Source organism: Aptenodytes patagonicus, chromosome 6 (genome assembly GCF_965638725.1).
Source record: "Aptenodytes patagonicus chromosome 6, bAptPat1.pri.cur, whole genome shotgun sequence".
Classification (NCBI taxonomy): Eukaryota; Metazoa; Chordata; class Aves; order Sphenisciformes; family Spheniscidae; genus Aptenodytes; species Aptenodytes patagonicus.
In genome coordinates this window covers 30,578,831-30,601,611 of record NC_134954.1, presented here as the reverse complement: position 1 = coordinate 30,601,611, position 22,781 = coordinate 30,578,831, and the positions used below count along the sequence as shown (strand labels likewise).

The 22,781-nt window shown below is 44.4% G+C and overlaps 1 protein-coding gene across 2 annotated transcripts; it reads left to right on the top strand.

Annotated features, from left to right (window-relative positions):
• The first annotated feature begins 439 nt into the window (after positions 1–439).
• On the top strand, positions 440–21,340 carry UBE2G2 (ubiquitin conjugating enzyme E2 G2). 2 transcript variants are annotated; one of them, XM_076341855.1, is made up of 6 exons: positions 440–545; positions 8,193–8,228; positions 8,314–8,359; positions 13,975–14,093; positions 17,207–17,347; positions 19,271–21,340. In XM_076341855.1, the coding sequence occupies exons 1-6, from the start codon at positions 503–505 to the stop codon at positions 19,396–19,398; spliced, it is 513 nt and encodes a 170-aa protein (XP_076197970.1). In that variant the 5' UTR covers positions 440–502; the 3' UTR covers positions 19,399–21,340. The 2 variants fall into 2 exon arrangements, with proteins under 2 accessions (XP_076197970.1, XP_076197971.1); XM_076341856.1 differs by having other exon boundaries at positions 444–545; positions 19,286–21,340.
• The last annotated feature ends 1,441 nt before the right edge of the window (positions 21,341–22,781 follow it).

Below are 22,781 nucleotides of genomic sequence, written 5' to 3'. Positions count from 1 at the left end.
CTTCCGGGGGCGGGGGAGGTGTATGTGGCAGCAGCACTTCGGACGTCCACCTTAGGGACTTTTGAGGTAGCAGAAGTACATGGCCAGGTATAAATCTCCAGGGTATCTGCTGTACCCCTCCGTGAGCAGCAAAACCCATCCTCCCGGGGGCATTTTGCTGTACAACACAGCTTTTTGCACTCTCTTCGCTCTCCTCCCTTCCCCGTGGAGCAGCTGTAGTTTCTCCCTCCGTGCCTGCAGCCTGTTTCCTAAAGGATCGCCGCCCGGACCGGCTATTTCCCACTGCCCGTGCAGCCCTGACGAGCCCGCTGCCCTGACGGGGTGCCTCTGCCCAGGGGGTGCTCGGCGCTGCGCACGGCGGGCGCCGCTTTGCGCATGCGCGGCCCCGCCGCCCTGCCCGGTGCTGGGAGGACTGGGTGCACACCATAGAGGAGGAGCGGCAGGCGGCCGTCCTCTCTAGCCGCCCGCCCGGAAGCGGCGGCGGGAGCGGCGGGGCCGCGCCATGGCGGGGACAGCGCTCAAGCGGCTGATGGCCGAGTACAAGCGTGAGTCGGGGGAGCGGCGGGGCCGGGCACTCCTTGGTCTTCCCCCCGGCTGCCCCTCCTGACGGGATCTTTCTTAAAGCCCGGGAGGACTGGAGACCGCGGGCCGGGCGGCGGCGGTGACGGGGCAGGCCGCTGGCCTCCCGGCCTCCCTCCCTCCCTGTGCCCCACCGGCCACGGTTTCCCAGCCCTCGCCGGCTGCTCCGCTTTGCTCGGCCTGCAGAGCTCTCCCTGCGTCCCCACAGAGCGACCTGGGGCGGGGGAGGGGTTAGGGGGCACCGGGGTCTTTGAAGTGCGGCTGTGGAAGAGGGGAGCCATGGATGGCACCGCTTCCCTCTGCGAGGTTCTCCCTTCGCCGTTGCTGTAGGCCTGGGTAGGAAAGCATCCTGCGCACCGACCTTGGCAGTGAGCCCCGGCTGTTTCGGCTGAGACACCGAGGGGTGGTTTGTGAGCGGTTGACTTATCTGGGATTTCATGGCACAGGGAGCTTAGTCATGGGGGAGGCCTAGGAATCCTGGGCAAGTGGCCAATTCTTTCAGTTTTTTTCACGGTTGAATTTTCCAGGTGGAACAAAATGCAGCCATGGAATCCTCTGTTGCAGAGCTTTGTTACCTCAGAGATAATTAGAGGTGTTTGTCAAGACCTTAACGGAAGTGCGGTGGTTAATAACAGCATTTAAACTCGAATTTAGCGATCAACGACATAGACTTGTTTGTTTAAAAATCTGTGTGAGGTGTGACTTGGCAAGGAGTGGCGCGCTGTGGTCTTTGCTGGCCCCACCGGAGGGAGCAGGGACCTGCTGCTGCGGGCTGGGTCCCTCTGGAACATCCCATTTCTCCTGGGGTGGGTGATCTGCTCCCTGGTGAGCTTGTGAGGTGTCTGAAGGTGCCTTTTCTTGGCAAGAAATACTTTTTTTGTTTGTTTACCTAGTTGCTTTTGGCCTCTGATGTTCTGGCTGTTATTTAAGGCAAGGAAGTAGAATGGGGAAAAAAAGAAGTGTTTGGTAGGTGAAGGATGGCATTACACTGTAAGAACTGGCCTCCTGCTCCAGTGAAGATCATTGACAGCGCTCCTGAGGTTGTCCAGGGATGAGAAGCTGTTTCTTGCTTTACCATCATTTAGTGGAAGACTCCATCAATAAAATAGAGTATTTATAGATGCATGTTTCCTGACAAAATACCGTGTTTATTCTCAGGCCGCTCTGCAGAGCACAGATCTCTAAACTGAACCGTCACGCAGGTGTTTACAAGGGCTAGGGCTGGCCTGGGGCCCTCTGCTGCTCAGGCTGCTGCTGGTAGCTGCTCGGGGCAGTGAGCAAGCCCCACTGTGTGCCATTGTGCAGGTAAAGCTTGTGCTGATGGTGTGTCCTAGGAACCTGCATTTTTCTATTGTTATCCAGAAGCACTGACCTGGAAGGCAGCTGCAAAAAGACCTGACTCTGTTTTTATCTGTTCTCTTACATAAATCCCCTTAGTCCCAAAAAGTGGTTTTGATCCTTTGTTGTTGAGAAGCTCTGAGATCTTACTAGAATGTCTTGTATGAATGAATTCTGTAGGAAAAAGTGATATTAAATAGCATTGTCAAATTCTTTTTGATGCTACAGGTAGACATTACATGAATCTCCTCATAGTTTCCTAGGGTAACGCTTACGATGAACTGAGATAACATCTTGTTTGTGATCTTCCTTTATAAATACTTTCCTGACTCTAATAAAATATAGCGTTGTGAAAAATGGATGTAATCTACAATGGCTAAGTGTACAATGCTTTTACTTCTGGAAACCTGAGTTACAGAAGTAGAGTAAGCCAGACTTTTTCGTTTCTGTGGCTGCCTGGATTACCCGGTGCTGTATATGCATTTCCAGAGTTGTTACTTTTCCTTTAGTGGGTGCGCTCATCAAACTTTGCTACAAAACCCAGAATCAAGCCTGAATTATAATCCTTCCCTAGTGTTTCACAAAAGACTGGACAGTTAGTTGTAGCTCTTCAGAAGCTGTTTTGCCCCGTAGAAATTTGCAGCAAAAGTTATTTTGAAAAATAAAAATAGTTCCTAGTCGTAGGTGATTCTGTTGCCTCTTTGTGCAGAAAAAGAGAAAGTCCTGTCTTGGGACAGGGCTGTAGTCTGAGGTTCAGCTTTGTGTGAACTTTCAGCTTCCTCCTGAGCATGCATGCTCCTGGTGCAGGTGTAAGTACTGTGTGGCCCTGGGTGGATGGGAATAGAGAGACGACTTTAAATGACCCCTTCCTCCTGGCTGCCCACCTTGGATGAAATCTTGTATATATCTATGTATATATTTGTGCATATGATTTTTTTTCTTTAATTTTCCTCTTTCTTCTTCTGTATCTCTTCCCTTTAGTTACTTGTAGTCATGACAGAGATATTTGGCAGTCAGTGCCCTGCTGGTGGGTGTATTTTGTTTACCAGATTTCTAATTCTTTCCTTACTTGCTTTTTTTTTTTTTTTAGTTTTGGTCTTTGATTTTCTCTGTGTATGTGCATGTGTGTGTTTAAATCTTTAAATAAAGGTTTATTGTTACCTTATGTGAAAAATGCTTGAATTTGTGAGGAGTTTCTATCTGTTGGAGCCCATTATTCCATTTTGGCAGAGGCTATGAAATTGCACTGTTTTCCCTTCCTTGTGGAGAAGGAAGGGAAGGTGGCTGTGGGCAGCCAGATGAGATGTATGTATTTTTTTGTTCTCATTTAGATCTTTGTTTGCATGTTTGCAGTGTGATGACTTTTTGCTGTCTCATATTTATTCAAGTATTTTTCTACTCTACCAGAACTAATTTAGATAAAGCTTTCAAAAAAATCAGATATAAAAAAGAGCATCATTTCTATTAGAGCATATGTTTGTTATTAATTCTAGATTTAGAATATTTAGCAGTATTAAAGCCTGAAATTAGTCTCTCAATAGCAGCTTATGCTTGTGAGAGTTAAGAGATGGAAATCTTCTTTTTCTACATTTACTGTTTCCTGGCTGCATGATCTTGAAGATATCACTGGCTGGACTTTTTCAAAATAACCCGTTTTAGATTTAAAGTATTAAGTCAAATCTGTAGAGACGCAAGTATTGTAGTGCCTAGTTGTATGCACTGTATTTCCTTTCTGGTACAAACAGGTAACAGAGCAGTGGATTGTAATGCCGACAGGTATCACTGGGAGTGCTGTCGGGTTAGAAATGTGAGATTTAAGTTAATTCAGTTTCAGGATTCACAGAAAAAATACACCGTTGTACAGAACAAAATCTGGCAGCACTTCAATCGATGCTTCCTGTCCTTATTGCTTGGAGAGAGTTTGTGTGAGCTGGAAGAAAACTCCCGCTGCGGTGGGGTGGGTTGTGATGAGCTGCTCTCTCTGGCGGGGAGAGAGGAGTGAACATTTGTGGTAGGCCTCTGCAGCTGTCGCTGTTAAACCTGCTTTGAAAATGCTTTTTCCTAAGCATAACGCTTAGGAAATCTCAGACACACACTGCGCCATGTGTCTGTGTGAGCTCAAACTGCCTTATGCCAATTGGATGCTACATCAGAGAAGGGAGAACTTCTGGCAGAGTGGAAAGAACAAGATTCTGGTTTTGAGCATCTCAGTCCAGATGCTGTCAGATACTGAAGTGTATATGTGCCCTTAATATTTCCTGAGTCTTGTGCGTTTAATCACCTTGGAGATACGCTAAATTGATACAGTTTTTAGAAAGCATATGGCTGAACTTCTCTTTTAAGAATGTGGTCAGTCTTTTTATTAACTGCTTTAACAAGAAGGTGTGTTTTCAGTTCTCCTTTTGACCAAGGCATAATTGGCCTATAATGACTCCATAATGAGCAATGAAATGAAAAGGGAGGCATTGATTGTGTGTGCACCCAAATCTGCCCCAAGTTCCTAACAGAAGCATTGCACTTCACTAGTGTCAGCTCCATTTAATTCGGTCTCAGCTTCTAAGCAAAGCTTTGAAGTAAGGTTTAGCCATGGTGCTACAAGCTGGGACTTCATTGCATTTCGATTTGGAAGCAAATCCCCTGACTGCGTGCAGCAAAACCACCCTGCAAACCGAACAGGATGCCTTGTGGAGGATGTGAAGATGGAAACTGCTCCAAATGCAGTGCTGAAAGGAGATGTTGCTTTGAATCAGGTGGTGGGCTGCACCACCATGGGCTCCTCCAACATGCAGCCAACACGTGTTTGAGTAGAGAGCTCCCCACAACCCCCCAGACCCTGGGGCGCCCTGAAGTGGTTGTGGTGATATATAGGTGACCTGGTGCCTATACATCACTGCAACCTTTCCTTCCAGCAGCAGCTGCCAGCCTCAGCTTCTCCTCGTGACTCTGCCGCTCCTTTGTTTTCTGCAGAGACTTTTCTTGGCCTTCCTCTTTATCTCTTTCAAAACTGATTCCTTTTCTGGCTTTCTGTTTTATCCTTTTTTCCACATTGACTGCTTGTCCTTCCGCCTCTCAGAATCCCTTAATAGGTCGTTGCTGCTAGTGCATTTGCTCTGTAGGAACCCCGAAGGCTTGCCTGGCGGTAGGGTACTCCGAGGGCATGTTGGAAGGCTGCTTTATCCCACGGCTCCTGCTGATGGTAGTTAGCACTATGTAAAATACCTGCACAGGAAGGTGGTGGCCTGGCTCTGCCTGCCCCAAAGAGGTTATCTACCTGCTGGTAACGGGGGAAGTAGTGATGTTCTGCAGAACGGTGGCTGTGCTCCAACACACATGTGGGTCCCACAGCTCCAGGTGAGGGTGATGAAGCTGCAGTTCCAGGGCACAGGATGGCCCCTCTGTGTCTGACGACTCTGCTTCCACCTCGGTTTGGCCCCTCTGTGTCTGACGGCTCTGCTTCCACCTCGGTTGTCCCACAAATCATGAGGTTCCACTCCTCAGAGGCTTTTTCCTGGACCCGCAGTCACCAGTCAGCCATGGGCAAGGAGCTGCTGCATCAAGGGCTCCTGCAAAGTCTTTCTGCTGATCTTGCCCCTTGGAAAAAAGGGATCGAGGGCGGTGGCTCGCAGTTTGTGCAAGCTGCCTCTCTCAAGTAGCTGGTGTAGCTTCAGGATCTGCATTTCCCCCGTAATGCCTTGCATTGGATGCTGTCCATGCTCAGCACGGGCAGAGAGCTCAGCTCCTTGCTATCACTGGGAAATGGTGCATGCAGGAACAGAAACGGCACATCAGTGTTTGAGGCTGTCGGGTGATGGTGGCTGGGGTGTGGGTGTGTGCTGGCACGCTGCTGTCTTGGGTGGACAGGCGAGAGGACAGCATGGCATGGCACTTGCAGAGAGGGAGAGCTTTCCTTGGGAAAGCTTTAAACCATGCATGTGGGGGTGGTGGTCTTGCAGGCCAGGAGGCCAAACTCAGGCTAGCCAGAAGTTACCCCCAGGCTGGATGCCCTGGAGAGTGGAGGGCGGGCTGTTTCATCTGCTGACTGTGCTCCTGTTGTGCCATGTGACTTGCTTGGCAGGACAGCCGCAGATGGTTGGGGTGGCAGAGGAGCGTGGAGTAGGAGGCTGTTTGGCCTAGCTGACTTGTCAAAGTCATTCTGCAGTGAAAGGTTAAAACAAATGCTCTGATCACATGCTTTCTGCTGCTCGCTTGAAAATAATTGGAAAAAATCCCCCCTGACATTCCATTAAAATGACCATACTTTGGAAGCTCTGATAAGACTGAAGCAGCTGATGCTGTGTCAGCTACTGGCAATTCATGCTGTGTAGCTCCTGAAAGCTCTGCTCCCAATTTCCCTTTGAACGACTCTAGACAAATCATGGGGTAGGATGTGATCATCCACGTTTAAAAGGGGTTTTTCCTTCCTCAATGACCAGGTATAGTAACAGCCACTCAAAAATCAAAGCTCATGTGCCCCTGCACTGCCCAGTTACTGCTTTGCCTGATCCTTAAGGATGGAAACCTCTTTCGCCTATCTCCGAGGGGAGAGCTGAGCAAGGTAAACTGGAGAATTGAACCTCCAACCTTGTAAAGACCCTTTGCTCAGCAGGGTTTGGCTCTTGCTTCCTGTTGCTCCGGTTTTCCTTGGGAGTGGAGAGCTGTCTGCCGGGGTTTTCAAGGGAAGTCGTGGGAAATATTGGAGGGTTTTTCTTCTTAGAGAGAGCCACAAGATGGAGCAAAATGATTCCAGGAGCTCCTGGGTTTGACATCTCCCTCTTTCTGTCTGAAAACATCAACAAGAAAAGCTGTTAGAGACCCACTGTCAAGCTGGAAAAACCTGCTCCTTAACATCAGGATGTCGTGGGAAACCGTAACGCTGAGTTTCAATCTGCTGCTGTGCTTTTGAACTTCAATCAGAGAGGTCTGTGCCAAAGTTAATGGCAATCTGAGTGAACTGAAGAGTTTTGCTATCTTTCCTGTCGGCGTATCTCAGCACGTTTTTTAATCCAATGGTAACTTAGCTGTTTTAAGACAAAAATCTGTGCGCTGTTCTGTGCAGCGCTACCCACAATTTTCACATATAGCTTAACAGAAATTAGGTCAAGCGTCTCGTTTATTGGTTTGTGACTTCCCATCTTCCCTGGGTCTGTGTTCGTGCTTGTTTTCATGCGCGGGAATGCACCTGGCATTTCCTGTGGCTGCGTTTTGTGTGTTGCGGGCCACTAGTAGTCCACAGGCCATTGGTTAGGAAACACTGTTCTAGATGAGCAGCTCACAGCCCTTACTTAAGTTGGCCTAATTACTGTCACCTCCTCTGGTCTGACACCCTTGCAGTGTTGCCTCCTGCCCCGTGTCTCGCTCAGAGCTGTGGGGCTGGTGTTCAGCCCCCCAGGGACTGCAGGTCCACTGGTTGCCTATGCACGGCTGAACTTTGCCTTGCCAGTTGCTACCACCCTGCAGGACTTCAGAAACTGGAAGTTGATGGTCATTGCACTAGATAGTAGAAAACCTGGTTGTTATTATTATATCTGTGCACAGAGTGCTGGGTTTCAGCAGGCTTGAAATGAGGTTCTGATGCTGAAGGTTATTGTACGAATTGGGAATTGTACCAGTTTCCTACAGAAAGTGAGGGTTGATGGATCCAAAGTTGCTGTGTGCAGCCATGGCTGCTTTTTGTTTGCTGCTTCTTTTTTCACTCGCGTTTTCCAGGCCACGCGGGGGGAGTTGGATTGATTTCAAGGAACAGAGGTGCTTGTCAAATCTCTCTTGCTTTGCTTCTCCACCTTTTTGCATCGTTTTGGGTTTTGTATAGAGATGCTGTCAAGTCTGAATTGGTGCAGAGAGGTTACAGGAATACAACTCATTTTCTCTTCAGGCTGTTGAGTTTGTACCTGCAGATACCACAGTGCTCCAAGAGGAGAGTGTTTCCCATGCTTTGTGGAAAGAGGTTTTTTTCCTTCCTTCTCAGTTTGAAATTGTTGCCCCTGGGAAGGCTAGTTTTGGGAATCTGAAAAAGCACAAAAAGCCAAATAATTTTGGCTAGAAAACTGTCTTGCATGAAGAAGTCAAATTGTCAGCAGTGAGATACTGGGCCTTCTGCATGTGGAGTCTTGCCCAGTAAAGCACGGCCAGAAGATTCCTCCCATGGTGTCCTCAAGCTTTTCTCCAAGGGTGTTTGCTGGTGGGGCCTCTGTGCTAAGCTGTGGCCACCCAAATGCTAGACGAAATGCTTGGGCTTGCAGGTCATGTTAACCTTCCTTGTGTTCTTGTTTTTACAGAGCTGACCCTGAACCCACCAGAAGGGATAGTAGCAGGTGAGGAGCTGAGCAGGGTTTGCACTGTGAAGTTGTAACCTTGCGTTCAGGTAGTGCTAAGCATTGTTTTGTTTTTTCTTAATAGGTCCCATGAATGAAGAGAACTTCTTTGAATGGGAAGCTCTGATTATGTGAGTTAATACTGGTTTGTATCTGAAATCAGCACTTGCACGCTATGATTAGCTTCTAGGAGAACAAGAATGTAAAAAAATAAAAAATAGTATCAGTTCTGCATAACATCGACTTTCGCCTACCTTTGGCTGGGAACTTCTTTTCTGACCCAAACAGGTAATTATATTTGGAATTGAAACAGTGTGACAGAGGCAGCATTGGGACTTAAGTGATCATTTGTTGTACAGGTGTCATTATAATAAGCAACATTCAGCATAAGTAACTTGCAAATTTGACAGGAATCCTCATTTGGACTCCCTTGGATATACGTTGCATATACAAACACTGTAGGAAACAATGAATTGCTTGTAGATCACACAAACCTGTTGGGAACATTACTCAACTGCAAATACAGGACAGGTTTTTGTCATGTTTTAAGTGGAGCAAAATACACAGATTAGCAGTGATAGGAGAAGAAATCAATGTCTAAAATTAGTTTACTTACTATTCAAATTTTTTCTGGAAAAATGGAAGGGGATTGATCTGAGAAAGTATTCAAATTAAAAAAAAATAATAATTCTTTTGAAATTCTTTACACTTCATGAATTGGCTGGTGTTGTAAAGATGTTGGGTGCAGTGGTTCCATGTAGAAAGCTCTTCTGTTGGTGAATAGCTCTGATCACTACCTGTTGTGTTTTGGGAGGTGACAAAGACTTCTTTACAAAGCTGTGTCCTCCCCCTTCCACTCCCGAACTGGTGGGTACGGTTGTTCGTAGCAAAATTTGCCACGAAAAGACAAAATCTTCTTGCCCAGCATCCTACAAGTTGTCTTCTCTCTTGCTTGTACTCTTATTCATGCTGTACCCTTCTTTGGGAACTTTGAGTACATGGAATAACTTGATTTTTACAAAATAAAGTTCTAAAATGGTAGGGGGGAGGAAAAGAGACCTTTGTCACTCGGGTCCGACAATTTACACAAATGCTACAGAATTAAAAGATGAAGAAGCTCCAAACTGCTAAGTCTGTCTTGAAGCTGATAGTCTGTTGTTAGGGTAGATCCAGACTCTGTATTTCAAGATTCCTTTAGTAAGAGTTGGTGATTTCCTTTCCTTCAGCCAGGGCCAGGGGGTCCCAGAGGACACTGGGGGCAGGAGGCGGTGGCTGTGGCCCCGCTCGCAGCATGCCTGCTGTGCTCTTGGCAGGTTTTCACTGCAACCACCAGTGCTGACTTATGAGATTCTCAACTAGCGTGGGTGGCAGAATTTTCCTAGCTTGGTTTGCTTGGAGTGTGTTGACTAGGGATGAAAAACAAGATTTCTGTCTCTTGGGATCAGGCATGCAACCAATACAAAAGCATCCCGAGCTGTAGCATATCACCTATTCCACACAGGCTGGCTGCGTGGGTGATCCTGCTTTATGGCAAGCGTGAGCCTCTGAGTTATTTTAGGCCTCGGTAAATGGAGGTTTGGATTACCACTTCTTGTTGATTGATATGAAGAGTTGGCAAATGCCTCTGCTTATGTGCAGCAATTTATCCTGTGATGAACAGGTTGTACTTCCTGGTAGCTCAGTCCCCTGAAAATAAACACTTAGCATGGAAATAGGTAATTTGTTGCCTGACACCAAAGATTTTGGCTGCAGTGTCTTACGCTTTCTCTTTCTGCAAGTGGGATAGTTATCACTCTTCTGAAACATGCGCTTTCTAATGTACCAAATTTCAGTTCAGATGGCTGTGCATTGCTTGGAGTGTAGAAATCCCAGAGAATTTAATGCATTTCTTGGAATATGGAAGGAAATTCCTGCCTATTGGTACTTTCTCATGGCAGAGATTGTGTGGTTGAGTAGAGCTTTCATGGGGGACGCACAGAGGTACTTTTGGATTTGATTCGTTACCTAGAAAATATTTTTTCTGATGTTTCCCATAACAAATTCTTAAACAACAGAGGAGCTGCTTGCAGGCTTGAAAGCCCTTCAAAGTGCCGAGTGTTGAGCTTCAGGTCTTTGTCAGCGCAAAATGAGAGGCCTAGGTGCTTTAATTTTGGTTTCTGTATTGTGTGTGTGTGTCATAATAAAATTATATTTTAAGATCTGCTAAATTCTGAAGCTGTGGTACAATAGAAACATGTTTACCATAAACGTGTTTGGTTACTTTCATCTCTTTACAAAACTCTATTAGTAGAAGTGTTTGCGTACATTTGGAAAGCGAGCTAAATGACTTGTTTATATTTGTCTGATAATCTTCTCAAATGTTTTGTAATCTCAAATGTGCTGTGTGAGATTCTGGGAATGAAAGAAGTGCAGATGAGGAAATTAAAGTAAAGTTGGCTTCAAATTTTTGGACAGATGAAGTGCAAAAGGTAAGTAAGTAGCATAATAATGAAGAGAACAGAATACTTTTTCCTCCACCCAATTTGTATAAAGCTAGAGCATATGTAATGGCAAATAAATAAAGAAATAAATAAAGGCACCTAAGAGAGAAAAGACATCGCCCATTTATCAGTTCAGAGGTGGGCTGGGTAATTTTACAAAGATTGATGTAAGAGCTTGGCTCAGAGATAAAATAATGCCTTTTAAAATAATGGTGGTAATAATTTGTATTTCCAGTATTCTTGCCTGCAGCAGCAGTGCTGGATAAATGTTAAACATATAAATTTTAAGGCTGTATTGACATGTCTGAATGATAGAACAGTTCTTACGCTCCCAAAGTGAGTGTAATAGATCCTGAACTGGAAATACAATGTGATAATCTTTCTGAACAGGGGAGGTTTGGAGCCTGATGTAAAATGCACCCTTTTGATGAGACATCAAACAGTAGCTGAATTAGAGTATTTGTGAAAGCCAAATCTTTGCAACAGGGTGACTTATTCATGATGATAAATAGCCCCAGCACGTCAAGAGTTTACCATAATGCCACTCCATTCCTTAGAGCTGCATGAGGTCCTACAGGTTGCATTGTGTTGTGCAAGTTTGTGAATTTAACATTTCACGACCAAGTTTTGCCCTCTTTATTTGGCATATACAAGTGTGTGTTGCTATTAAAGTTTATCCCCAAAAGACACAAAACCACATAATTGTTAAGAACTTTATTAGCCTAAAGATTGCTTGAAAACTAAACAGCATAAATTGAAGTCAACTTATCAAAAACCTGTCTAGAAAGGTAATTAGATCTGTAATTAGGCTTATGACTTTTGTTTAGCATGGAATTTCCCTTTTCGGCATCTGATGACTGTGGGTTTTGGTCTTTTTCCAGCATCTTTTTACAAATAAGCCATTTACAAATGTACATGAAGCTATGATTATAGAATTAATTGTCCTTGTCAATGCGCTTTTCCCTCCTTTTTGGCAGATACCCGCCATCCTTTTCTTCCCCCTGCCTAAGTAATGGCCAGCTCATGGAGTTAGGAGTTTCCTACTTTCATGCTATGGCGTATGTCAACAGAGTTGTTTGTAACATCTCACACACAGCTAAACAGTCTGGTTGTCTAGCAAGTCATTTAATGCCATATAATGGCCGGAGGAGAACTGATGTCTGCTCCTCAATGCTTTAGGGAAGTCTGTAGAGTAGCATCATGCATGGAAAAAGATGCAGAGACTGCCTGCTTTGCAGGCTGTGAAGAGTCTTAGATGGAGCAGGTTTAGGACAAGGTTTTTCTTGGAGTTATGTGCCTCAAGCCTGTGCAGAATGAGTGCCTTCTGTGTGCACATGGTTAGTGATGGCAAGTGCTTTGTCTTTCCTGGGGCATGGGAGCTGCTTAAGGCAACTGGCCTGTTGGCTTGGTGCTCTTCACTCAGTGGGATAGGTGTCACTACTGCATGGTCTGGGTGTTTCTTGGAGGAGCCCTAATCAAGTACTGGGTTAATCTGGACTTCAACTAGCATAGCAGCTCAGATGAGATCATAGCATAAGGCACGGAAGCTTTGAATGTGGTGTACTTTGAAATCTTTGCAGAGCAGGTGGTGTGATTGCAAAAGGTGCTGTGCTCTTTACCTCTCTGGCCCTGCCAATTTCTTTTTTGAACTCAAAGTGACGCTGTTAAGTTTAAATGTTGCGGCCTCCTGAGTGTTTTGTAGTTGCAAATGCTGTCTTAGATTAACTTTTAATAATTTCTTTGAAGTTGATCCTGGCAGCAATGAATGGCTAAAACAAAAGCATTTTGCTCACATAATACAGGACCTAAAATGGAGCATGTTGGGTTAACATATTTGACAGAAGAGCCCTTAAGGCTGTGTGTTTGCTCTCAAAACAGAACATAAGACGCCCACCAGCTTTTCAATGCGTGTATGTACATACTCTTAGAAGTTCAACAATAAGCCTTTAAAATGCAGCTGGAATTAAAATGTTCATGAAAAAATGCATTCAGTTTACTCTTGGATGTGAATTGGATCCCGACTAAATTTAGGGAAAAGGCCAGAAAGGGAACAAAATGGTTGAGATGGTTTAACTTTCATTCTTGCAGTATGTTGATGCATTTCTCTAATCTTACCTGTCAGTGTCAATATTCAGGTTTAAATCATGTAGTTCTTGTGTTTATCTACCAGCCAAGTCTTTTGAATCCCAAAGTTTAAGAGAGTGAGCCTTCTAGGGCTTTAGGTTTTGCTGGTCTCAATTTTCTTTTTCTGTAGGTTACCAACTGTAACAGTCTTAACTGTTAGGAGTCCTTGAACTTTTATGTTCTTTCTGGCATGGAGAATGTGGATTGGGAGGAGGAGGCATGAAGGTATTCCTAAACCCGTGTTTGAAGAGCTTTTTACTAAATACATGAGGTTTCCTTGGCTAAGATTTTCAGTGATGAAGCTTGTTTCGTGATCTTTCCAATCAAGGGAGATCATGTTTGTGTTATAACTTCCAGATGGCTCATCAAATTTGAATAAATCATGTCTAATAAACTTTTTTGCTCACCTTCCAAAAATGTTTTATGTAGGGAGGGTAAAATAGTTGTCTTTATATTCTCAACTTGATTGCACTTTGAACTAGATGATGAACACAATAAGGAAATGTTTCTACAAGAACCCTGATGAAGCCATTTGTTCTCCGCATGCACTTGAGGGAGTGCAAACTAAATACCTTAAGTCTGCAAAGAAACATTGTTGTCCTGCATCTAGCAATTACGGTCCCTGAGCCATGTTTTTATTTTTACAAAACATTGCTGTGTTTTTTGCATCAGATAGTGATAAGTGTTTATGTGTGGTTATGCTCGATACTGGCAGTTTGAATCTCCATGAGTTTTATAAATTATTTTTGAGCTACAGCATTTGACATCTCTCTCTGTCTTGTGCAGCATAACAGTATCTTCAAAGGCACAGGAGTCCCACACCTGCCTCTGCTTTCTCTTGACATGCAGACGCTCGAATCCTGGAACATGCCTTGGAGTCAGATACTCCAATTATATCCAGACACACCTTGCTAATTAAGCAGTGTTGTGACCTTCCTAGTAATTTAGTGTGCAAGCTTTGATTTCCCCCCTCCCTCCCAAACCCCATATTTGGATTTAAGTTTATGAGGTGTGGGGTAAGTGTTAACTCTTTGTTTTCTGGAGAAGATGGTATAACCCAAACTTCAAATGTCTCATTAGACAAGAATTTGGGTGAAAGAACAATTTAAAACTCTGGTGAATAGTTTTTTATCTGTTTTTAGGGGTCCTGAAGACACCTGTTTCGAGTATGGGGTTTTCCCTGCTATTCTGAGCTTTCCACTCGACTACCCATTAAGTCCTCCGAAGATGAGGTTCACGTGCGAGATGTTCCATCCAAACAGTGAGTCTGATGCAGCAGGATGTATGGGGGAGTGGGTTGCTTGTGCACCTTAAAAACAAACTTTTGCAGCAGGAGAGCTGGCATCCTGACCAAGGGTGGTTCTCTCCCTTTCCAACCTTGAGTATGCAGTAGGAGTGTTCAGCTGTCCAGCAATTTTGCTCTGTCTTAGGGTCACTTTCTCTTTATCACATTATTTCTTACATACCTTTTGGTCATAAACAGTGCAATAAAGATTCCAACAATTTCACTGCCTTTAACATCATTCCAGGAATACTTGTAACTATTGTATAAATAGTCTAAAGATAAATCTTCTGTACACGATGTGAGATTTAGTGAATTAACACAGACTCTTTCCAGTCTTGCTCTGTGGCTTGTATGTAAGTAGTTTGGTGCTATTTTAACAAGTGAAAATTTGTTCATATTGATCAAAGTTTGGATGCTGCTTTATTTGGCAGCATGGCTTCTTCCCCATTAAGTCACAGGTTTAGTAACATTTCTGATGTGATCTTTCTGAGATACAGAGTGCTCTGTCCAAGCAGATGACGCATTTGCAGGCGTTCAATATTAAAGACTTTGCTGGCCTTTTCTCTGCAATTCTGATGGTGACAATATTAACTTAAGACTTTTCAGTGGAAGTAATTGTAGTAACAAGTACAGCTAACAAGTTTGAGCCTTGGATAGGTAAAAACCTTAAAACCCCCTTTCACAGCCTGGAGCACTACTTTCTGGAGTCAGCCATGGCATTCTTTGTAAAATTGTTGCTTATGACATCTGCTAAATCAACATGGATTGTGTAAAGATCGTTTATCATCACCCAGATTTGATGGGCTGGATCTGTATTCTAGGCTATTAGGTCTCTGCCACTTGAGAGCAATAAAAGGAAAATGCTGCCCTCCTGCCTAGTGTTTCCTTCCCAGCTGATGTTCCTGCACTTGCATAACACAAATCTTCATCTCAGCTGGGAATCGGTTTATTTCATCCTATTCCAAGGAATTTTGCAATTTCTTGAAGATCCTCTGTTCTTCCCTTCTCAGAACACCACTGATGCAGATTCTTGCCCATTTAATCCACAAGCAAGCCCATCTTTCTGTTCTGTGGAGGATGCACCTGCACATCACAGCATAGAACTGTGCAGACCTGCCCAAGGCAGTGCAGCATCAGCTCTGAAGCTCCGATGTCCGCAGCAGTGCAGCGTTTGGCACCTGGAAGATGTGTGGCTGCATTGGCACCTTGCTCCAGCTAGACTAATTCACCCAAACTTCTTGGCAGAACTGGTCTCCGTGAGCAAATCTGTGTCCACGCAATACTCTGCAGCTCCAGTTCTGGCCTTGGCTTGAGGTTCGCTGCTTGCAGCTGCTTTGTGTGCAGCATAGCTAGGAGGAGTAGGGTGCGGAGAAGCACAAACTGCTTGTCTCTCATGTGTTACAGAATGGCTCTACATGTGGGCGCTTCCTTGGTGGGGTTAACTGGAACATACAGGATGGTCAGCTCAGCTCTTTAAAGTCCCGTGACTCTGGGTCACGTTAATGTAAAGTTGAGATCACCAAAAGTAGACACTTGAATCTTTCCTCTCGGGTGGGATTGTGATGATCTGGTTATACCCAGAAAGGCTGTAGAAATGGGTGGCCGTGCTGTGCTTTTTCTGTTCCTTAAGTGCTTACTCCTCCACCTGTGAGGAACTGCAAGGAAAATGTTTACAAAGTCTGCTGTGTTACTTTATCTTTGCAGTTTGTGTTATGTACAGGGGGAATTGAGACACCACAGAATTATCTTCTCTTAAAATAAAATTATGTTCATGGATGCTCTGGCAAAGATAACTTCAAAGTAGCAATTAATGGCAAGTCTTGCATTAGCACTTAGTGACAAAGTGGGAAGATGTGTACGTCTTCCTGGAATCAGCATTTACTGTCTTGACTGTGCTGCTGTGGTCCAGCTGTTTTAAATGAGGCACTGCATAAAAACATTAGAGTAACTTACCAGTGAAGTACCTACTACCAGTGTGTTCCTAACTTGCAAGGAGAAGTGCTGAGTCAGCAGGTGCTGTTTTCATCTCTTCCAGCTACGGCTAGACCAGCTCCAGTCCCCAGCCTGGGGCTGCAGGAGGGGATGTAAATAAAAGTCTTCCAAAGCGCTTACGTGTTGCAGGCTTGTGCAGACATTAGCTGGGTGGATGGAAGGAACTGAAAATGAGCACAACTGCTTCCAGCGGTCATTCCCTCTTTTTGTTTTGTCTTGTTTTCCTGGCAATGGCACAGGTTTGGTCACCCAAGGAATAGAAGCACTGAAAATACTGGGCTAAAATTATCATTCCTTGGGAGGCTGTAGAATTAGGCCGTGTTGCTAAAGCAGTGTTTCAGACTCTATGCTCTTTGTGTTGCCTCTTCAACCTTTCTTTGGCCTCATTATCAAGTCAGTGGAGTCCAGTGTCTGTGAAGATGACTTGTACTGTTGCAGATGCTTTGCTTACACTAAAGGTGGGAGGGGAAGACATCTGTATCCTTAACTGATAGGTTACCTTTTTTCCATGTGCTTTAATGCAGCTGAGCTTTAAGCAAAATTTAAAAAGGTACTGTGAACTCTTCTGGTTGCACCTCAGTAATGTTCAAAATAAGATCAATTATACTGTTTATAACATACCACTTTTCCCTCCTTGTTGCAGCAGAGCAAGTTCACTTAATTCTTTTTACAGTCACTGTCCGGTGGAGGACTCCAAAGTGTATTCAGTGCTGTGTGACTGTTACCTTTTGATTTAAGTAGGAGTGGTTACCTACTTGGAGCTGTGTCCGTGCATAAATACTTGCATTGTTCCACCAGGCTGCATCTCTTATTTTTTTCCATGGAGCATGTCACTGGTCGTTGAATGACACAAGTGCTCCCAGCAGGCTTCTGTTGGGGAAGAATAACCCCAGTTTGTTAGATTTGCTTAAAGGAAATTTTTGCTAGATTTTTGTCTTTCAGATTTTGTGTCCTCTTGCCTTTGGAAGAGGAGATTTAAAACTGGGTTTAGCTTCAGTCATACGAAGGCCGAGTCCAAACATTCATCTGTGCTAAAGATCTGGAGAGGCCAAGTGTTTCCACTGAGTAACAATCAATCCCCTATACTTCTTGTGCAGTTTACCCAGATGGGAGAGTTTGCATCTCTATTCTTCATGCTCCTGGGGATGATCCCATGGGATATGAGAGCAGCGCTGAGCGGTGGAGTCCTGTGCAGAGTGTGGAAAAGATCCTCTTGTCGGTTGTTAGCATGCTGGCAGGTAAGGACTACTGTTTTATTAGCAGTAGCTCAGATAGCAGTTACTGAGTTAGCTAGGGCTGCTTCTTGCTGTTTGATTTGTTAAGTGAGCAAAGGACATTTAAAGCTGCTCAGCAGCAACCACAGTTCTTGAAGCCCTAGTATTTATTAATAAACCAGTTCTCTGAAACTAATTGAAAAAAATAAGACCGAATTAGTAAACAGGTGTTTCCAGCTTTGTGAGCAACTGCACTGCTTTCCTTCCAGGTCAGCAGCAACTGAGCAGATGGTGGTCAGGTGGGTCCAGAGGCTCAGCTGGTTCCCTGCTCCTGCACAAAACCTGTGCTCCGTCTTTGTATTTGCTATGATGTCTGTTCAGCTCTTGCAGGTCTTAAAGCTATTGATTACAGCCTGTGTTGGATTTGGCTTTAGCAGCTGAAGGGTTACCAGCGAGATCTAACCAGTACAGTAAACTGGAGTCCATGGCCTCTGTGATTCACAAGCCAGCACCCTCCATTTCTGTCTGTTATTTGCCAGCCTGGGAATGCACCCCATTCTGCCATCTCTGTTCAGAGGAAGGCTTCTTGAGAAGAGGGGTGGGGTGAAAAACTTTTCGTGCAGCCTTTTAAATGACTTTCCCTAAATCCAGCAAGGGCTGTGGATCAGCTCTGTCGTGTACAGCTCCCTGAAAGATGGATCCTTTTCCACACAGTGGACAGAGCCACTGAACTGTCTGAAAAGGGCAGTGTCCCTTAGAATCGGTTTTGAATGATAAAAGATTCTAGGCAGTTTAGAGGGTTTAGAAGCAGCAAAGCTGATCAAAGAGCAAGCAGCAGATTCTTACATGGGACTGTTTTAGCTTCAGAATAGTAACCTACTGTTAGGAAGCTGTGCAGACAAACAGTACCTCACTGGGCTTCCCATGGCCTCCAAGAACTTCGTTTGTGGTGCAGCCTTACCTAGGCTGGTTAGCGTGGGAGTCACCTGGTCTCTCATTTTCTGCCTGTGCGTCCAGTTTTCCCATGTTTTTTGGAGGAATTGGCCTAAAAAACATTAATGGTCACCTTCTGTCAGGATGCTGGCAAACTCTCAGCTCTGGCTCTTGCAGATAGCGTAAGCCCAAGCTTACCAAACTGGGTGACCTGCACATCTACTGGCTTTAAGGGCGGACCATCAGCATTGTGTCGAGAAAGACATGAACCCAAGATGCCTCCCGTGAACTGGGCTGGGGTGGATTTGGACTAGTGTGTGAAGCAAAATGGGTAGAGTACGTTCTGTCTTAGTGACTTGTGTAATCCCATGACAGTTGTCCTGCTGTATGCTGACCATGAACCTGATAAATTCCGTGTTTCAGCTTACCTCTGTACAAACTGAAGTGTTGGAGTCACAGGGGCTTAATGTACTTTGTAAAGCGCTCTGAAATCCTCACATGAAAGATGTTGCAGAAATGAAAGCATTGTATGGGTTTTCTTGGTTTGTTTTGTTGTTTTTTAATAGAACAAGCCATCCCAAAGAGTGACAGAGCCTGTTTGGGTGGCCTGGTCGGGAGGGCTTTGTGTCTGTGAAGCTGCAGAACCAGAAAAAAGCATTTTGCAGGGAGCAGTGTGCAGTTTTAAAAACCCTTGATGGCACTGGTGGTGCCGCATTGTGTTGTTCCATGTGCATGCCGGGGCTCAACTGCTGAGACCATAAGCAAAGGAAAGTCTTGCTCCTCTGCTACTTGTTTCTTACCTAAACTTGACCTTGCTGTGATATTCTCTTATGATCAGTTAAGTCAGAACCATTCGGGAGTCCAGCAGCTGTCACTGGATTTTCTTTAGTGGTGGTTCTGCAGTCCTAAGCAGGGGAAGCATGCCAAAGCCACAGGGAAGTGGGCAGTACAGAGGCATTATTGAAAAAGCAAGAGGGTCTTGTTCCATTGCCTGCCTGCCCACCTATCTTTCAGTCTCTCTCGTTTCAGAGCCAAATGATGAAAGTGGAGCCAATGTAGACGCCTCCAAGATGTGGCGGGAAGACAGAGAACAATTTAACAAAATTGCCAAGCAGATTGTGCAGAAGTCACTTGGACTTTAAGCTTACAAAGAGACTGAAGTGTTTTGTATTTCTCTCCACCTGAAAACGAGCAGTGCTCAGTGCTGGTACCAAAAAGGAAAACTTTGCAAAACTATTGGCCTAGTTCTTCTTATAATTTGTTATTTATTTACCATCTCTTTTCTTCTTCCACTGCTCCAGAGAAGCCTCTAGTTCACTCACTAAATTGTGTGGAAAAGGGATTTAATACTAGGGAAAAATATGGAGACAATGCTGTTTTAAAGGCTGCTTGTTGCTACCTCACTTCATGGTATGGAAAGCTTGGAGACTTTGCAATCTGCAGCGCACCTTCGCCAATCTGCTGTTTGAGAACAGAGCTGGTTTGGATCACCTGCTGGAAGAATTAGTTGTATGTTTTTATAGGTAGCATTGCATCTGGAGCACCAGTAGACAGGAAATAATCTATCCATTTTATGATACTCGCTAAGTTAAGGACAGCATTTGCAGTCAGAACTGATTTGAAGAGTATAGTTAGCGAGAGAGGCTATAAAACAAGGTTATAATCAGGTTGCATTAGCAAATAAAGTGATTGTGCAGCATGTAACTTTAAGAGAAGATCTAGGGAGTTGTCAGTGACTGGCTGGGGGTCTAGAATGGGCTGATGTTCCCATGTTAACACTGTGAGTTTGTATTGAGCCTTTGAGTTAGTGTTTGCTTGGAAGAAATCCCAAGAGCTGCTTTATTACTCCTTAAAGACACTCAATTGTAAACTTTACATTCAATTAGAGGTGCAAGATGTAAAGACTGGATTCTTATACACTTCGGTCAGGTTCAGCATGGGCAAGGTAGGTCATTGGCAGCCTGAAAATCCAGTGAGAATGTGTCTGCTCCACTGGGCATGTAAAATATATCTCTGCAATAATGTCAGCTCCTCTTCTGTTGACATCTGGGTGTTGAGAGGATTAGGCACTGCTGGCCTTTGCCATTACAGCCCCGGTCACCCATTTTGCAGGTGAACGAGTGAAGATGAACATGATGAATTTTGTAAAATTAACTGTAGCACTTCTTTATGCTGACTGCTCTTGTGTATTTAAATATGAGTCAGAGAAGACACCGACTCTGTTTTCTGGAGGATGGTACGACACATGTTTAGAACTGCAGAGTATTGTAGCCGACCACTGGTGTTGGAGGGTGTGGGAAATACTAGCTGCAATGATCAGTTTGTAAAACTGCTTAGGGGCCATGGGTGACCTTTGTGCTTTGCAAGCGAATCTCTTGTGTAGGTCCAAATCTTCTCCAATTTACTACAAGCAATAACATGCCCATTGATAGCACATGGAATCAAATTTTATTGGCAGCTTTAAACGGGCTAAATTTGAGAAGGGCTTTTTTTTTTTCCTGTGAAAAGCATGTGATATGGAAGGAGTCACACTGTGGAGAAAGCTTTACGGAGGTGATTGTGTGCATGTGTGTGTGTGTACAACTCATCAGTATTTATGTCTTGCTGTCCGTGCTGCATATTCACGTGCTGCAGATCGCAGTATGCCATCATTCTGCACCTCTGAAGAGTTTGTATTGCTACAACTTGCTGATTTTACCTTCTTGGAGAAGTAATTCTCGCTTTGGTGTAAGGGTGGGAGGGGGACCTGACACAGTTTGGGAGCAGACATGATGAAATAGTGTTGTACCTAACTAGTATTTCAAGGCATACAGGAAAATGTAGTACTTATATGCAAACTGGGAGCATTTTTTGAATTGTAGTAGATGGAGCGTTGCTCCTGGGAGTACTGGAGCCGCTTTTGGAAACAACGCTGGAGAGCTGTGAGCACCACATGGCAAACGATGAATTTGGCAGACATGGCAAAAGTGGGCTTTTTTTTAAGCGCGGAGTATTTTATTCATGTGTGCTCACTCATTATCTTTATTTTATGGTGGGATTTAGTTCTGTATACTGAAAATAAAGTGATTATATTTTCTCCTTTCATAGATGTATGCAAATGTATCGCAGTGGGTGTTTTATATGGGTAAAAGAGTCCAATTCTGACTTGGTCCAAAAGAATGGAAGGGTTGATTCTAACGCAGTTAAAACACAGGGGATGCTTTAGAGGGGTGGAAGAGTTGACACAGTTGCTTGGGCTTTCCAGGCAAGTTTCTTGTCTCTAATGATGGCAATGACTTGATAATTCAAGAAAACTATAAAAATCTGACAGCCTGCAGATGTGATGCGGTTTGCTTCTTACATGGATCATAACAAGATCTTTGTATCTGGCCTAGGAAGGTCTTGTTACGGCAACAGGTGAATCATGAGTTTTAATATATCATTCAAAATCTGCTGATACTAGCTCTTGGATTTGAGAAGGACAGTTAGATGTCTAATTCCTACTGAGAATTTCCATAGTCCCCAAATCTCTGTTGCTTAGAAATAAAATTGTTTCTTTTTAAGTGACTGGCATGCAGTGTGCTTGCTAACTCAGGTGTTTTAAGCCACCCAGTGAACATATATACCAAGCAGTCTTGCAGGTGACAAAATGTGAGCAGAAGTCCACCTCAGAGGACTAAAACTTGCCGTGTCGAGGTGAGAAGAACTGTCCCGAACGATGGCTGTTTGCTTAGCTGAAATCGACGGTGAGCATTTGTGGTCATTGAAAGGCTTAAACATGGCACCATGGTTGATGTGTTAGATTCCCTATTTGCTTTACTCGCAGGAAAGAAATAAAGCTTCATCATCATTATTCCGTAATAAACTGAATCCTTGCACACAGCATGAGGGTTCATCTCACGCAGCTCCACACCTGTGCAGAGGCAGGTGGGCTGCTGTGCCTGGCTTGCCCTGAGAGGTGGCTTATTACAACTGGGGAACACCTGAGAGTAAAAGCTTGTAAAGCTGCTGAGTTGATCCTGTGATAGACTTCCCTGAAAGGCTTAATCCCCTCCTTTCATGAAGGAATACTCATGTTGGCAGCATGTGTAATACTAGCCAGTAGCAATGTTTTTTCTGAGCAGTTGCCTTTTCTCAGTCTGAAACAGTTACTGTAAAACATGTTCCTTGGGGAGTGTCGGAGCTCTACAGGTGTTACACATGAAGATAAAGTATTAAAGGTTAAAAAACCCCCTTTCTCTGGATTATATTTGCTTTAGGCTTTTATATTAAAAAAAAGAAAAAACAAAACCAAACCCTTCAACAAAGCTGTAAAAATGCAAGCAACGTCCTCTTTAAAGCTTTTGTATGTACAGACATCCACACATGCACACTTTTTTTTCTTGGCAACTGGGGCTGTGTCAGAACACACACAGTGGGATGTGAGACATTCATTAATTGTTTTGTGTGCCTGTGTGCATGCAAGTGGTTCTTTGAAAGTGTGAGCTGTCGGGCAAGAGGCGTTGGAGCCACATGAAACGGCTGCAGCTTCGGGGCAGAGCCAGCC